At 41.4% G+C, this 17,949-nt stretch overlaps 1 protein-coding gene across 1 annotated transcript in view; it reads right to left on the reverse strand.

Annotated features, from left to right (window-relative positions):
- The window catches only part of LOC105566016, a 131,403-nt gene that overhangs the window by 65,248 nt on the left and 48,206 nt on the right, over positions 1-17,949 (reverse strand). The window contains exon 3 of the mRNA XM_012019688.1: positions 12,312-12,429. Within this exon, the coding sequence (XP_011875078.1) occupies positions 12,312-12,429 (118 nt within the window). The remainder of the gene's footprint in view (positions 1-12,311; positions 12,430-17,949) is intronic.

Raw genomic sequence — 17,949 nt, forward strand, 5'->3', positions numbered from 1 at the left:
TAGTTTTTATTTTACTTTAACAGAGCTTTAGCTCGACACCTTTGTAGTATAAAATGTTACAATTTAAAAATCTATAAAAAGAAATGAATGTTTTGCTAAGGAAAAACTCCAAAAATTTCACAGGAAATACGTGTGATCGCCCGTCGTCAATTGTGAAACGTGCAGAGGGCTGGTTCGGTATATCAAACACAAGAGGAACAGATAATTTGCACGTCCGTTTGATTCGGCTTTAATTCCGAAGTACCGTGTCCTTTTTTATGAAACCGAAATTATTCAAGCCGAGAGTTGCGCGCGGTTTGTTGCAGTCCACCTGAGTCCCCCGCCGGCGCGAAATTAGTTTTGCAACGGAAACTGGGGCTGTCGAGTTATTTATTGCGGGCTTTCGAAAAAGACCGGCGACCGCACCGGACGCGTGTGGGTAAAAGGATTAATTTAAATATTTAACAGGTTTCACAGCCTGTCACGCAAGAGTGTCGTGTGCGTTTGAAAGAAAAATTATTATTTAAAAAAAAATCCGACGCGCCACGAATCCATAAACGGGAATTTTTAATACCATCCCGGGTAGTCTGTTACGCATTTATCCGTTTAGTAAATTGTCATTGCGCGCGTCCCGGCGCGTTTCCGTTGTGTTATTTCCGTTCGGGCTCCTTCGATCGGGGAATAATCGCCAGTGATCGATTTTCGTATCCGACGGTGCGAGACGTGTCTTTTTCGAAATGTGAAATATTTGAGAGAGCGCCGTGGAAATTAATTTCAACCGGGCGCTCTACCCTCCTCCCCCCCCCTCCCCCTTCCTACCTCGCTTACCCATTTTCCCTCCCCTTCATCTGCCCCTACGCCTTTTTCCAGACGACGAACTGCCACTCTTTTTCCTCTTTTCGTTTCACGTCAGATGACAGCCAATTTTTATCCCGCTGATAGCATTTGCAATTCCGATGTACGTGCGAGCGTCCCGCGTCAACGGAGGCGCCTTTAACTGCGCCCTCGCAGGGCGCTTCTTTCGGTTTTCGGTAAGAACATGCCGGTAATCGATCTCGAACTCGAGCTCGAAACCGAGTTGAACTTTTTATCGTCAGTCACTCTAAGAAACTGAACTCTCGAACTTGTAATATCAATATTTTAGCAGAATCAAATTCAGTTGTCCTGTAAAAGAGACTTATGGCCCAAATAATGGAGCTCTTGAGAGAGAAATTTCGAGTCAATTTGGAAGAAGTTGTCAAAAGTTGTACCATAAATTCGTTCGTGTACTTGTACCGGTTTCCAGTCTAAATGTATTCCACAAATAACGAATTGTTCAATTTATTTCATTTTACTTCAGTTTACCTTCATATCTCCTAATGTTATTTGAAGTGGAACATCAATGCATGACAACGATATATCGTCACGAGTTATGAACGATAGCGCGGAAGGAACGGCGAGAGAATTCGTAGACCGGAAAGGGTCAGGGATAGACCAGGCTAAATCATGTATCACTAATAGCGAATAAATGTAGCGTGAGCGAAACAAGGGCGTCGATTTGCGTCTTGATGACTAAAATTATCTCGCGCGTTATGGAAAGCGCGCACGTTTAATCGTAAACCGATTAACAATCGATTGAAACGCTGCGTATAAGATTGAAGTGGAATCTAACAATTTACGAAAGCTCAGCAATTTCGAAGCCGTACGTACTTCACCTGACGTATCCAGAGTTAGAAAAGTTAATTACTTTTGAGAATAAATGAAGACGTTATGTAATTATTAAAATACCGTATGAGAAGAGAGATGCCGCTGAAGTATTTCTCAGAAACTCGTGTATCGCTGCACGGAGAATTCCTGTACAGTACTTGTAAGAGATATAAAAATTATGAAAGCATAAATTTAATTATGTCGAAAAATGTGAGGATCTCCGAGTATTCCAACTTCATCGATGGTACACAGGCTTCTACATGTAATAACGCGATATACATTGTAAACTGCTTGAAGGCACGGTGAGTGGAATATTTCCTTGAAATCGACGTATAATTGCTAATAACAAATATTGACGATCTCTCTCATACTTTGCAAATAAATTCGAGTTACGAGCTCGCCGATACCTATCAAGCGCATCATCCTTACTATTGGAGAAATCTCGCAAATATCAGCCAATAAAGAACAAAACTAGATCAGAGAATTGAAAAAAAAATTATAGAATTAGTTATTTTTATATTTTTTTAATACAAATCAGAAAAGTAAGAAAAATTAAAATTTTTTTAAGTTATTCATATACAAATCGCATACTTTATCACGCGCGGATTTCATTCTTTTCTCTTTTATTTCTTATAAGTCGTAAGTTTTGTTAACTTACTTAAGTGATTCAAGGTGTTTTAAATTTCGTCGATTATTGAGGTTTATCAATCGCGGAAATTTTTGGAATTTCAGGCGTCGAACGCCGAGCGCCGTAAACACTTCGGTCGAAAACAATTCTCATTGTGCCTAAGCATTCACGCGGCGACAGTCGAACGGATCGGTTAGCGGCCTGCGCCGCTCCGCATATCGTATCATTCTTTCTTGATACGCGGTCGTGAATAATTAGCGATCGATATCATCGCGTGATCGCCGAATCCTCGCGATTTGCTATCGATTCTCGGTTAACCGGCAAGACAGATATCTCGCGCGATTCACACATAAAATCCGTAGGTCCAAAAATCAAAACACTAGCTAACTTGAAATTACCTCTTCGTTGCGACTTATGAGCATTTCAACTGCCGGAAGCTTAAATTATTCAGTAAAGAATGCTGCTCTGTGGTTGCGAGGATTTAGTTTCCTTTTTATTCTCACAGACAAGATTGATCCTTGCGAAAAGCTTTATCGCGGAATTTCATACGCAAGGCAAGAATATACTTTTGAGTGATAAACACGGGGAGTGAGTCTAAAACAAGAATTTTTGGCGAGCAAATTCGTAATTTCATGAAAATATCATTATAGATATTCGTCTAAAATAAATTTTACACACGTACATACACAAAAGTTATTCCAATTCTTGTTAAAAATCTCTTTTCTTTCAATTTCCTTTTTTCTTTCAAGATTACCCAGTCCTATTATAATCTCTTATTATTCGATCGTGGATTTTAATCATCGATCCAGATGAAATATTCTGGTCAAGTCATGGCGACGGAAAACACGCGCTGTGAACATTTTCCCTGATCTAATTTCGAAGGAAACCACTTAATTTAAATGTCTGGCCTTCGTCCGACCCTCGCTCTTTATCGTTCCTTCGGGGATGGAATGAATTGCTACTTGAGGAATTAGAATTACACGTTTCCGGGAACGGTACTCAGCTGGAATTTCTATCCCTTCTTTTTTTTTATTGTTGCCGTTATTAAACAAAGGGTATGCCATTGCGTCCGAGAAAATTTGAAGAAAAGTCCCAATTCTTTGTGACAGTAATACAAAAATGTGTGATTTATTTCTATTATTACATTAATTTGTGCAAAATGATTTCTAGCTTATAAAATTATTATAATTCATAAAATTTGTTATTTTAGAAAATAAAATAAAAGTTTTATAATTCTTCTTTCCTCTCGGATCATTAATTCGAAGCAAAACTTGTAATATGATTGCTATTTAGTTTTATTTGGAGACAAAGATGCATATAACTCCGAGAGCAGTGTCTCAGCTGAAATTTCTATTTCTTCTTATTTTTCATCCTTGTTAAACAGAGAGAACGTCATTGCAGAGAGCAAAAGTCCGAGGAGAGATCTTTTGTAATGCAACGTATAATGGTACAAAAATGTGCGGTGCGTTTCTACGTTAATTTGTGCAAAATTATTTATTACAATTTATAGATCGATATAGCTTACGGAGTCAATTTATGAAATTGATTTACAAAACTTGAAAGACTCCCCCTTCCTCCCGAAGAGTTGACTAACTCAAAACAGAGCTTGCAAGACGTTCGCCATTTAACTTCGTTTGGAGACAAGGATGCGCATAATCCTCATGGATTTATGATCATTATCGCCGCCCCGCACAGGCTTAGAGCTAAACTTTTAAGCTAATCTCCAGGCAGTCGGCCTGTCGATCCCCGGCCCTCGGCGTTCCGCGTCCGCGACGCAGTTCCCCGGCACGACGATTTGGCACGACGACAGCGACAGTTCCCGGGGAAGTTTTGCGGCCGGAATGGATGAGTTTACGCGGAGTTCCGGTGGCTTTGACGGAGCTTCGCGGCCGAAACTTGGCGCGCGGAACTATCAAAGAGCGGATGAGAAGTCCGCGGCAATCAGTCGCTCCGCAGCCCGCACTAATGCGAATTGTCGTTTAAAACGCCCGGCGGCCCCGACGGCGGAATCGCCACGACCCGGCGACCCCCAGGACGTTTACTTGGCTCGCTCGGCGAACCCGCGCCGGGCGAGACCGCGCGATTATTTTCCGCGAGATAGTCGTTCGGCATTCCGCTCGTCGTCCGCTCTATAAAAATCTCCGGAGACGCCCGGCAATATTTCCCGCGGGATTCACTCCGAGAATACAGAAATCCTCAGCTGCTCCGGAACGCCCGAGAAAACCGAGAGGATCCGAACGTTTCTTGGGGGTCTTCTCTTCGGGATCGAAAATTATTTGAATTCTTCATAAGCCTCTTAGACCTTCTTTTTTCACAAATTCCTTAGGATACCTGAGTTTTTCAGAGCATTTTTGAAAATCTGCGAGGCTACCTGAAAACCGACGGGAGACCCGCGGGATTCTCTGGTTTATTGAAGACATCGGAATTCTTTTCCGAGCCCTTTCTTAAAACGTACTAAAAATGTGAGAAGATATCTGTAGAATGCCACTCTTTCTTCGCTTTGTGATTAAAATGAATTCATCTCTAGGTACAGAATAAACCAACGAAAATTCTCCACCCTGTTTTTGCTGTAACTAATTTGTACGAAATATATTAAGTCTGCTTTTAACAGGAATATATAATTGCAATAAGCTCAACCGTTTCAGTCTTTTAATTAAGATGGCTATTCTTTCAAAACTCTGAATTAACTAGGAGTTAAATGACACAGAGGTTCTCTTTACATGTTTTTTTTTTTGCAATTTGAGCGGATGTTCTCGAAAAGTTGCATTTGAAAGTCTTGGATAGTAAAAACTGAAGATCCGTACTTCGTAGAAAAAATTATGCCAGTGAATGTTTAAAATGTCTTTTACTAGTCATAAAATAATAAGCACTTTCTTCAACAGCGGATATTTCGAAACATTTCCGGTGAAATTCTACAGCACTCGTCCACTATCTTTTGACGTAGATCTTGTATGGAATCCGGCGTAGCATAAATTTTACTTTTCAAATATCTCTAAAGAACAAATTTACTAGGAGAAAGATCAGATGAGCGTGTAAGCCGCTCAATCGGATCTTCTTTAAAAGATAGCGAGTATGTGTCACAGAATAAAATATTTCTCAGTAAGTCGAAGATAACAGTAAAGCTCCACGGTAAATTGAAGATAACAATCCCCCTTTAATTGTCTTCTTATGTTGCGTCTTCTTTGCATGAAGAAAATCATAACGTACAACGAAGATCGCGAATAAATATGAAATTAAATAGGGTGCGCAATGCTATTGTCTTGTACTTTTCATAAATGAAATATTTAACGCCAACCAATTTATATTATTATTAAAGTGAAGAATTAGATAATTCGCTCATAATAAATTAAGATTTGCAATTAAGTAATATACATTTGTGCACGTTAACTAAATTGAGGCAAAATCTCCCAGTAATTAGAATTTAAGTAACAATCAACAGGGTGGAAAAACGTTAGATGAATTCACATATTAACTTTAAAATAATTGGACTGTCTTCATCTTGCTCGAACCTAAGTAATAATTTGGCGGTCTCGTTTCCATTTGATTTAAGTAACAATGATTTTCGCTTCAAAACATTTTCTCGATTGAACGGAGTCAATCGTTATCTCGATACTAATGGGTCCGCGGAATGATAAGTAAAATGTGTAGTTAGGCTGATGCAAATGCTTCGAAGTGTTTCTCTTTTCTTTCTACCTTTACTGAAAGAAAGGAAAAGAAGAATACTTCGAAGCATTTGAAGCGACAGCTTGACCGCAGCCTTAGCCTAATATCACATCTGCCGTACGACAAATTTCAAGACAAACTTTTAGATTCTCGAAAATTTTACTATCTTGCAGTCAATCAACACGCTTAAAATTTTGTCGTACGACAAATTTAATACCAGCTTTAGTCGCAAACGAAAGGCACGGCAGAGAAAAACATAAGTTGTGAAAGGCTATTGTACACGACTTACGTTTTTCTCTGCCTTACGTTTACGACTAACACAGTCTTAGGTCCGGTTTCACCAACGTTGTTTAACTTTAAGCTTAACTTAATTCGTTCTTTGTCTTTTTCCAACTGTTACTTTAAGAGAGAAAGAGACAAGCACAAATTAAAGTTAAGCGGCGTTTGATGAAACCGGGCCTTAAGCGTTTACGAATCGTTTTCTGCGATCAGGCTTACAGAACAAAGTAATTTGAGATCTTAGGCATGGAATTTTCCTCGTGTATTTATTTCAAATTACGTAGACGGAGCAACGAACTTCCAACGTTCGCGGTTGTTTACTTGCCGCGCGGTATCGTGCGTCGTTACGCCTAGCTATTGTATACTTGAAGGTCGCTACGTTCTCACTCGCTCGCCGAACCTCGAGCCGGTCGGCCGCGCCGAGAGTCGCTCCGCGCGTCGTATTACTTTCGCGTCATCAGTTTCCGAGACGCAATCGCGATTACCGTAAGCATGAAACATTATTTTATTTGTACACGTTTATCAATAACGAGTAACGTTCGTCGAGTAATTATTAAGATTCCACAATACAACGAGACACGTATTGAGAAACGATTTGCACGCGGGGCGACGGCTTTTTATCAACGTAGATATTTCACAAGGCTGTTTAACTTAGTTTAATTCACGTTTGTCTCTTTCCAAAGTAACAGTTGAAAAGAGACAAAGAACGAATTAAGCTAATTTGCAAGCTTAAAGTCAAACAACGTTGGCGAAACCGGACCTAGCTCGTGTAAAATATAAAAGTAAATCGTGACACTTTGTCGTGATTACATCTCGTTCACGCATCGCGCTTTGGATTATCTGTCAGTTTCAGTGGAATCTATTTTTTCTTTTCGGAAAAAGAGAGAGAAATTTGGTGTTCGTCGAACAAAGGAGTACAGGAAGCCGCTTATTGTGCGTCATCGCGTTATATTTCGGACTGTGATCGAAAATTATCTCGGTTTACCTGTTACAATTAACAACGATTATTCGTCGCAGTGGATGTTTCGCTAACGTTATTCACTTCGCGTGAAGATTAGATTGACCGTACGAATTGTGAAATATCACAAGTTTTGTTACGAACTACTTGGATTTCGGTGTTCGCGTCGCGTTTTATATCACCAATTTAAAAGTGATTTATTCTTTTATCATTGCTGCTTTCAAATAAACAAACGCAAGATGACACGCGAGTTGCCGATTCGAATGATTTGCGCGACAAGTCACGCGACACATGTTAATAATATTTCATGCGTTTCGCGGTATTTCACGTCGCGTACGGGAGTGCCACGCAAAATTTCGCGCGATCGTAATTAATCATTTTCGCGAGTGAATATTGTGCCAGTGCAACAAGGAAGACTGAGAGGAGGAGGTGGCCTGGGGGAGGCATCGGGCAACGGCGGAGCAACCGTGAGGTAAATGCTTTATATTTTATACATTATTAGAGCAAAATCCCCTATTATGAGATCAGCTCCTAATGTGAGATAGCGGGGGTTTCGGCTAAATTAATCGGCAACATCCGTTGGTTCCATCATGCATTTATCGCCTTTGGAATGAAATCTGTTTGGTAGAAAATTGATTGTTGAATCGTGTAATCGTTGCGAAAAAATATTTGCGATTGAATTTGAACGTTGGAAACCTGCTATCTCGTATTATGAATTTTATCTCATAACAGAGGACTCCCCTCTATATTTACTATTTGCAAAATTGAGCATCTGCTCCCTGTTTTATTTAAACGAGTCAACTAGAATTGCGAAAACGAAAACATTGAAATTTTATAAACTTATATTTAAAAGGAAGACTTTTCGAGTCCTGTATAATTATTTCAAGTTTTCAAGTAACTATTTAAAGAAAGTGTAAAATATTTAATGCAATAATTTCAATTTTAAATAATTATTCTATAACAATTATATATTTGTATTTTACAGTTCAACGCAGTTTGCGACGTGAACTACAACTCCGCTGTTGCGCATCGTATCGGTGAGTAATAACCTTTTCTTTTAAATTGACGTGATAGATCTATTAAAAAATCACATTGGATTCACCAGATCCATTAGATCTGAAATGCACATTGGAATTTAAGAACGTGAAATTGTGCAAAGAAGCATAAGTTTTCATAGATCTATTGCTTAAAAATGAATGGATTAGAACCGATTAGATTCAATAAATAGTTCAATACTGAAGAATGTATAATCTTCTAAGATCACGCAAAGAAATTGCTGCAAGGAAACAGAAGTGAAGAAATCTGTTATTACGCTCGTATCACAAAATTAAAAGAAACATAAGAAGTATATTTTCTATTTATTCTAATGATGCGCACCAGTTTTATTCTAATCGTTTATAATCCATCCATACATTTTACTGATTTGACTTTATTGTTTCGTCGCACATGTACGTTACACCTGCGAGTTTTCAACGATCGTACAATATTTGAACATTAGCTTGTAATCGTTCAGCTTCTCGACTATCCGCTATCTTCTTAAAGCTAAATAGCTCAGTGCTAGGCTCAAGTAACAGTAAAACGTTAATATTAATGTAAATTCGACACGATTCGAGTGTCCCGTAAAAATTATCTACGGAAATATCAGAGTAAACCAAGATGCTCTATGGGACCTTTTCCCTCTCTCCACGATAATTATCCTCTATGAGGCCGGGGGATACCATTTCCCCCGATGGTGCTTCAATTACGCCGCATCGCGCCGGTTAATTCTGCCCGCGGCGTCCGGGGGTGGCCGCGTAAACATCGGCCGGGCGAATGCTCGTACATACACACGGAGGACGTGTCGTTGCCGAGTAAGGAGAATTTTCATTAATCAAGCCACATCAGTGGCCGTCCCGGCCGCAACGTTATCGGCGGTCCCAATAACTAAATTATTGTTGCTCTGCACGGAGCGAAGGAAGGACGCGTAGGAGCGAAAGAGAAAGCCAGAATCAGAGGGAGACGGCCAGGGGTGAGAGAGAAAAGAGACAGAGACTCACACACACACATAGAGAGGGGGAAAGAGAGAGAGAGAGAGAGAGGAGTCGGTGCCTTGGCACATCATACAGGACACGTTCCTTTGTATCAGGACGAATAGTGCATGAGTGTGCGATACTGCATCGGATACTGCCGCGCCTCTCCTCTGTAATACTCGTCGCTACGGCGGCGGAATATCGAGACGATCGACTAGGGTGTCTTCGTGTTTTGCGGCCTTACCTCGGATCTGAAACGTCGTTTCCGGAGCGAAATTGGTAGGCTTATTAAACCGCGACCCAACGTAAATTGAGTCTAATCTGAATTGATGCTCTGTCAAGCTGGTAATAAGAAAAATAGAGCGACACAATTGGGCACCTCTTAGTCCGCGCATCGCTGGGAGCCACTTGATCCAAAGTATTATTGATTCTTCTCGCGTTAAATGTAAATTGTAGATTACCAAGTACACCGGCTGTTATTCGTATAATTACACGGATTTCGTTATTTCGGTCAATACCAATCAATTCATCCATGCAATCTTCATAATCTAAATAATCTGGATCCTTTAAAACTTATATCTTTACGTATGTAAATCTTGTTCATGCGCCTCGAAGAATCCTCGACCGAATATAAAACGCGACGGTGCGAGCATATGTTTCGCGACTAAATTCGCGCTCTCTTAAAGAAGAAAGGATTGAGCAAGCGCTCGAGATCGATTCTTGCGCGAGCTCCAGCGTGCACTTTAAACCTTGTTTACCAGATATCAAAGCGCGGGGGCGTCGCGTTCTTTAAAAGCAAAAAAGCGCCGACTGACGTTCGATCTGACGAGCAAGTTAATTTCGACTCTTGGCTACGCGCGCATTCGAACGTGAACGTCGTATCTACGTATCTGCAGAGGTCTCGGAGGACATCCCGGAATCTCTGTGAGTTATAGCTAATCTTTGAGAATCCGTAGGTGTCCCGAGGATCCCGAGGATTTCGCCGGATCCTCGGGATACCCCGGGAGTCTCCAAAATTCGCCACCGAAGTAGCGCGACTGCCCGGGCCCTTCAATTAAATGTGCATCCTTGCGCGGCCGGCACGGATAAACCATCCCCTGTTTAAATAATGTCGGGCCGGCGAGTTATTTGACCGAGTCAATAGAACTTTTCTAGCTCGCTGCGCCCACCGACTGTTTGACCACGAATCAATTTTACCCATCGTTCCGTTTCTTTATTCCCCACCTTGTTCCCGCCCGACTGGCCCTTCCTTCGCCGTGTAATCAGTATTTCAAAATCGATACTTGCAACGGCAAATATTTGCGAATCATACCGGCGGTTCGTGGAGATTCTGTCGGAAAGGTTATGACGTAATGACGACGCGTGATGTAATAAAAATAATAATATGAAAGATTTTTTAATAACATGATAAACACCGCTCGCGCAACACGTGCGCGTAAGACATTTGTCAGTTCGTCTCCACGCTAAAGGGCATCCCTGACGCGAGAATACGTCGTTTGTTCCTCCGGTCGCAAGTACCGCTCTATAATTAGTCGTTAATTGATATCGAACACTGACCATCACTTCGCATGTCGTCGGTCTAATTAAAATGCGTAACGTGGGCGCGCGTGTACTCGCGCCACACACGCGTTGCAGCGGGTGTAAAAGTAGATGTTTTATCAATGAACTTTTGCTAACAGCAGCGCTGTTTTTACCAATTGTGCGCGGAAAGAATTTTCTCTTAAAATTTACCCTGAAAATCATGTAGTCGTGAGACGGCATGGCATTTTGAAGAAGTTTATGAGAGTTTTTGAAATTTTACCATACATTTTACTAATAAAATGTATACTTTTTAAATTTCTTTTCAAATTTGCCCTTAAAATCGTGGAACAACATGGTATTTTGTAGAACTTTATGAGAGTTTTAAAAAACTTTCAGAAAAACTTTTATAAAGTTCTACAAAATACCATGTTGCCCCATGATTTTCAGGGTAAATTTGAAAAGAAAATTCTCTCCGTGTAAGACTCGACGATAGTCACGAGGCGCCTCCCAAGATGTTAATTTAACTTCGCCCGCGTGCTTTCGGATATGAGAAAAAGATAATTGGTGAATGTAGGAAATTAATAATCGACACAACTAACAAATTCTAATTAAAGAAATTTATTGCGAAAACTATTACCTCAGCCAGGATTTGAACCTGGACCTCTTGGTAAGCTAACTAATAATTAAATTATAAGTTTATCCTTGTCTAATTTAAAGGAAAAACAAAGACGTATATATGACTCAACTGTTAGTTACCTTACCAAGAGGTTGGAACAACCGGCCCTTAATGAAAAAGAAGTGATCGGGGAGTCTGATTAATCGATAGTAATAATTCTCTGGTTTTAAATTACTCCTAATTTTTCAGAAAGATTTTTCGTTCGAATTAGCACGCACGGTCTAGATATCGACTTCTTTTTCATTAAGGGCCGGTTGTCCCAACCTCTTGGTAAGATAACTAATAGTTCAATCACATGTACGTCTTTGTTTTCCCTTTAAATTAGACAAAGATAGATATTTTTCAAGTTTTCCAAAATTTGAAAATATTCTCTTCTTCTTCACCACCCCGTCTCTCGCCTTGTTTCTTCTCCTCGCAGAGAACAGACTCCTGCCATATAATTAATAAGTCAATTTTGTTTTGCGTTTCCGCGCGCCATCGCTCTGTCTCGACATCGCGGATTTCAGACGCGGAGTTTCCTGATTGACTGATTCGATCGCGCGTTCGATTACCGAGCGTAATTAGTTTGCGTTGTAAGCAAAACAGGACGCCGGCGCCGCCTGCGTCGCGCTGAAACGAGTTCGCCCTTTACGCCGGACCCCACCCTACCGTGTTTGCGACGCAAATTTTCCCTGTGCGTGCAAAAGGCAGCTACCGCATCGCTAATTAGAAGATTCGCTTGCTGCGCGGGCGGCACCCCGTTCCGGAGGGGGAAGGGGGGGAGGAAAGAGGGTTACCGACCCGGCATAATTAAATTCGGGCCCTTTAAGAAGCCGCTCCTGACAATTCGCAGGGCGCGTTCGCTTCCCTTTTAATAGCGAGTTAACAATGGCGTGATTATAGGAGCGAACGGGGCAAGCGGTGCGGCCTTACCGTATTTTTGAAACGACCGTGGGCGTGAATTCTAATTGAGGGAAGCCCAACTCCTTCGGCCTCACGTCCTCCAGGCTGCTGTACCTCACGTAACTACAAGGCGGCGGTAACGAAAAGTCTGTAACAAAGAGCAGAAATTTAAGTAGACGAATCGATAAGAAAGGGGCATCGGAATTCATTTTACTAACAACAATTAATTTTAATAGAAACCCTCCATCGATGGCTTGGAGGTTGTTGCTCATTAAAAAAGTGATATTCACGGCATCAAATATACGTCATAAGTTGTGAAACAAGGAGAAGATCAAATTTAGAATTTAATCTTATAAAAAAACATACATTCATTATGTATAAACTTTTTCCTCAAGACACGTAGATCTCATATTAGTACAATTATTGTTTATCATATTTTGTGTTCGCTAAATAGAGAAAAGTCCCCTATTATGAGACGGGCTTCTAATGTAAGACAACAGGTTTTCAATGTCCAAATTCAATCACAAATCTTTTTCCGCGACGAGTGCACGATCTAACAATGAATTTTCCGCTAAACAGGTTTCACTTCAAGAGCAATAAATTCATGGTGGAACCAACAGCTGATGCTTGTTAATTTAACAAAAATCCCGCTATCTCATATTGGAAACTTGTCTCATAATAGGCGACTTTGCTCTATTAATGCGCGTTCAATCATATACGTATGTTTAATATCTAATACAAAAACGTTGCGATTATACAAAATCGACTCGCGCGCGAGGACTGTCGTTAAATTGATTATTATAAAAAGCGCGTGTCTTGAATGATTAATTACCAGCTCTTTCCTTAAAAATTAAACAAGTTCTGAAACACACGTCGCATCTTCCACATAAATGAATAGCAAGCGACGGTCCGCATTGGCGTAATCGGCTTTGAGTAAAGTATGATTTTTAATTTCGAGTAACGGCAGATGAAATATCTCATATATCTGTTTTCGATATTATTCCCCCGGATCTTTGCTAAGTAATTAACAGCTACTCATCGATTTAACGATTAATTCACATTTCGCGTCCGCTTTAATGAGATTTTTTATCTAAATTATCATTATTGCACCACGGAAATGAACCGTCTAATATTCCGCGCTCGATAGCGACCCCCTAGGTAGACCAACGTGGGAAAGAATCGCAACTGCAGCAGCGGTAAAAGTGCGGCGCGGGCATGCTTCTCGGTACATAATTTCAACCTGGCCGGGCCATTTACGCGCGGGATTCTCGCTTGCGCGAGCTGCGAAAAAAAATTTCCTATCTGGGCGGCAGTCGTGAAAAAAATTCCTGGACGCGCGTTCCCCCATTTCTGCAAAACGCGCCTTTCTCTCCCGTCGGCGTTCATTCTCGCTTCATTAACTGCGAATCAGCGACGTACCTACATTAAGAAAAAGAAAAGGATCACCTCCCCCTCGCCCGCCCGACGGAGGACGTCGGGTTATCAGGAGAGAGGAGAGAGAGAAAGGGGGATAATAGTCTGCGCGAGGGGGGTAGATTGTAAAATCGATGGGGGCTCCTTCGAGCTCGCCAACTTCGTCCGGATCTTTTTATTGCCAAAAAAAAACCGCCCGTTAATTTTCCCCGCTGATTAACCCTTTCAGCCTTACGTCCGTCAAATTAAATTGCTTTAAAATAGAGTTATGAAATTTATTTCCCAATTTGTTGGGAATGAAATGGGCCGTAGCGTTCGAAAAGTGTGAATTACGAAATAACGAAATCGAACGAGGCCCCTGCTTCTCCGCGGGAGAAATTGTGTGTCGCCCAGTCGAATTCCCGAGCGGCGAGGAGACTCCTCGAACGTTGTCCGAAAAGTTGTCAGACGATGGGCGAGAAGATAGAAAAAGAACTTGGAAGCGCTAATCGAACAATAGTTTCTTTCGGCGAAATATGGCGGGTAACTTTCGTGGGAATAAACAAGATCGTTGAATTCCAACGGGATTGTTTGTTTTGGTGCTTAATGAGGGCGGCCACTTTTCGAAAAGTTGGAAAACGATCGAGGAGAATAGGAGAAAAGAGAGGAAGTGGCGAGAGGCGCGGGGAGGGGGAGGGAAGGTTAGGGAAGAGCGGTAAACCGCCGAGGTACTCCAATCAGCTTCCCAACTTTAACCGCGCTTCTGCCTTCCGGCTGGCAACTCACGCTAATGAAAGCCGCGTGCAAACTCGCGCAAGAAACCGCCGTTCACGTTGGACCTCGGTTCGCATATGAAAATAACGATAAATGATAAAGTTTGCGGTAACCCCGGCCGCCGCGACGCGTTTCGATAATTGACGCGTTTCCTCTCGCCTCGAAGACCGACCGTCGTAGATAAATTCGCTGTATAGCTGTACTGGTTGAACGAACTAGCCCAGGTAGCACGCGTGTCTAAGAGACATCTTTAAGCACGGCGTTGTCTTTGAGACGCGCAATGCTATCTGGGAGATTACGCGATTCCGCAAAATTGTCCAGCCGATGGACGTAACAAGTCAAGTCCGGCTTTTCTCTCGCAGCCGTCACTCGTTATTTACGGCGACTTAACACCGGCGACGGAGGGATGGCAGGTTTAGTTGCGGGCTCGAGCCCCCCTTCCGCACGAGGGGACGCACGGGAGATAATTTCAATTTATCCACCTTTTCCCTTCGGCGGCGATGACGCCGGGCGTCGCTCGGCGAGACATTTATTGCCGCGATGAGGCATCGCCCGGGATTATTATGCGCTCGGGATGCATTCTTATGCGACGACGCTTAATCGTCGCTGTTGAACACTCCTGCCCTCCCCGGCCAGCCCACCATTAATCCTCGGGGGTCCCTCGCCGGAATCGCGACGAGATTTCGAGAACGCCGCGGCGAAATTAAAAGGCGAGCGGCGTTCCGGCGCCGGGAACAAGCCCCCTTAAGGGATGATCGCGGGATCGTGTTTGTCGGCGAGTAAGAACAGCGACGTGTGAGCTGAGAATTACCATTTGATTAGGCTAAGATGAAGGAAGTTATTTCAGCCTGTTAATGTATTTAATTCAGTGCTATTTTTTTATTATATGTCTATCATAGAAAAAAATAATATCTACATATTTTATAGATAGAGAAGAGTCCCCTATTATGAGATAGACTTCTAATATGAGACAGCGGGATTTCTGCTGGCTCCATCGTTAATTTACTGCTCTTAGAGTGAAATCAGTTTAGGGGAAAATTCATTGTCAAATCGTGCGTGTTATCGTCGCGAAAAAGATCAGTGAAATCGGATGTTGAAAACACGGTAATCCTATCTCATAATAGGGGACTTTTCTCCACAATATTAAGAAATGAATTTAAATGACACACACTGCATATAAATTCTATTAAAGTTTCGTCTGCGATTATATAGATTTAAATTAAATTTAGACTCATATATTATGCAATTTTTCTGTTTCCTTCCGACATTTTTGCCAAAGCTAACGCTGAAATGTCGTAATATTGCGACAAATAATCGCGTTTCACCTGATTGCATGCCGCTCTTAAATCGTCGAGCTCCATTTAGCGCTCGCCGCTAACCGACTCCGACTTGCTAAGAGCTTTCGTCTACTCTTTCAAAGGCTTTAATGCTTTCGCGCGGAATGACCGCCGGCGGATCTCTCGTCGCTTAAAAGTAGCAACAATAGCGAAGGCAGTAACAATTTCTCGATGATTACATATGGCCGTATGTGAGCAAGAAACGGTAGAAAATCAGTGGTGACTTCAAGTGTAAAAGAAAATAATGAAACCGAACCGAGATTAATTAAGTCACTGCAAAGAGAAAATACTAACAGAAGTTCTTGAGACCGCAAACGTAAATTGATATGTGTATACGTTTATAACATATTCTTTTATATTTAATACATTTTTCTTTAAAAACTTCATAGATTCCTCAATATTTATTTTTGTTTTTATATTTTTATACTATTTAATTAATATTTGAGAGAAACCGCCGGATAAACACATATATCTGCAACTTATTTCTTCAATTATATACACTTTATAGATTTTATATTTATATTAAAATTCACAAGGCGCAACCGTTCTTGTTTAGCAATAAAAGTTTATTTAAAATTAAATAAATTTGAATTCTTACTTTTATGCGACGCGGGCACAATGTAACGATAAGTAATATTAAAAAATACATTACAATTACTCATATGATAAAATAGTTAAGTTTTTAAAACAAAACTTAGACTGAAATAAACATTTATTGCTGAAAGCCGAATAGAGGTGCAACAAACATTGCGGATTATACCGTTGCCTCAGGATGAATGAATGTCTAAAACCGCCGTCGCCGCCGGAAACACGTCGGACGCGAGCAATAAAAATAATTGTCCGTGTAGCAACAACCAGCATGTTAACTGCAGCTCGTTGCAAGATGGCGGCGGAAACAAAAGGCTGGGAATGACGTTGTTTACGAGCGCCGATTGTTTTAAAAAGCGACGAGAGAGTCGAGCATCGCTATCGGCGGTCTCGGGAGGGTAAGAGAAAAGAAGAGGAAGAGAGAGAGAGAGAGAGAGAGAGTAAGAGGGAGAGGAGAGGAAAGATGAGGAAAAAGAAATGGACGGAGAGAGCATAAAAGAGGGTCGAACTCTGGCGAGAGGAATGAAAGAGAGGGTGAGAGCTTCTTCAGCCGGGTTGGAAGACGTCGCTGTGGGAACGAGCCCGATTGCTTTATTGGCCGGGATTAAAAAGCATTCTCGAGGCGATTGTTTGTAATTCTGATGAAAAAGCCGCACGATAAAGGAATCGCCGGCTCGAACACCGGAAATTCACGCCCAAGTTCCACGAGTTGAAATTTAAAGGGAAACTGATTTAACTGCGTTACCGACGTTTCCGATCGCGGCCGCGCTTTCCGTTCGATCATCCAATGCTCCATTCGTCGCGTATTTATTATTACATTTTTATTATTTGCAAAATTGTTACAGAACATTAATATTTTGAGGGATAAAGGAATAAGAGCCAAGACAGGGTGTTAAATGTCTAAAATAATTTTTATTTTTCGCAATAAATGATTTAGACATTTAACATCTTGTCTTGGCTCTTGTCCTCTCGAATCTGTGATTTCACATCAGGGTCTCGTGAATTTATTAATTATTTATATTTTAAATAGGAAACGAGAAAGCCAAATCAATTCTTAGGTCGGAGTAGGGTGAAGATAGCCCAATAATTTTTAATTTAATATGTGAACTCACATAGCGTTTATTTATATTTTACTTTAACGCGATAGAAAAATCGACGTAACGTGCGGTATCGCGGTAAATCTAATATAGGTACGGCAGAATGCTATTGCACGGCAACGTAACTCTATCGACAATGTCCACAAAAATCGCGGTTCTCTTTACCAAGTGTTATATTAAAAAAGTTTTGACGGTACAAAGCGGTATAATGAATAGCCACGGAATATCTCGACCTTTGTGCGACGAAACAGGCTTTCTTTTGAATTTGCCTGTACGCGTGGAATATGGTAGATACTAGGAACTCCACTTACCGAAGCTATGATTATTTCAAGATGCACTCACAAAAATTGGCTACCGCGCACCCCTTTTTCAACATTTCCGCCCTGATACGCTTTCCCCAGAACGTTTCCAGGCAACGACCTTATATGTTTCGCGAAGCGTTGATGCGCCGAATGACTTTTGCTGAAATCTCGATCGGAA

The sequence above is a fragment of the Vollenhovia emeryi genome, unplaced genomic scaffold (assembly GCF_000949405.1).
Source record: "Vollenhovia emeryi isolate VEMERY1.0 unplaced genomic scaffold, V.emery_V1.0 DF939147.1, whole genome shotgun sequence".
NCBI lineage: Eukaryota > Metazoa > Arthropoda > Insecta > Hymenoptera > Formicidae > Vollenhovia > Vollenhovia emeryi.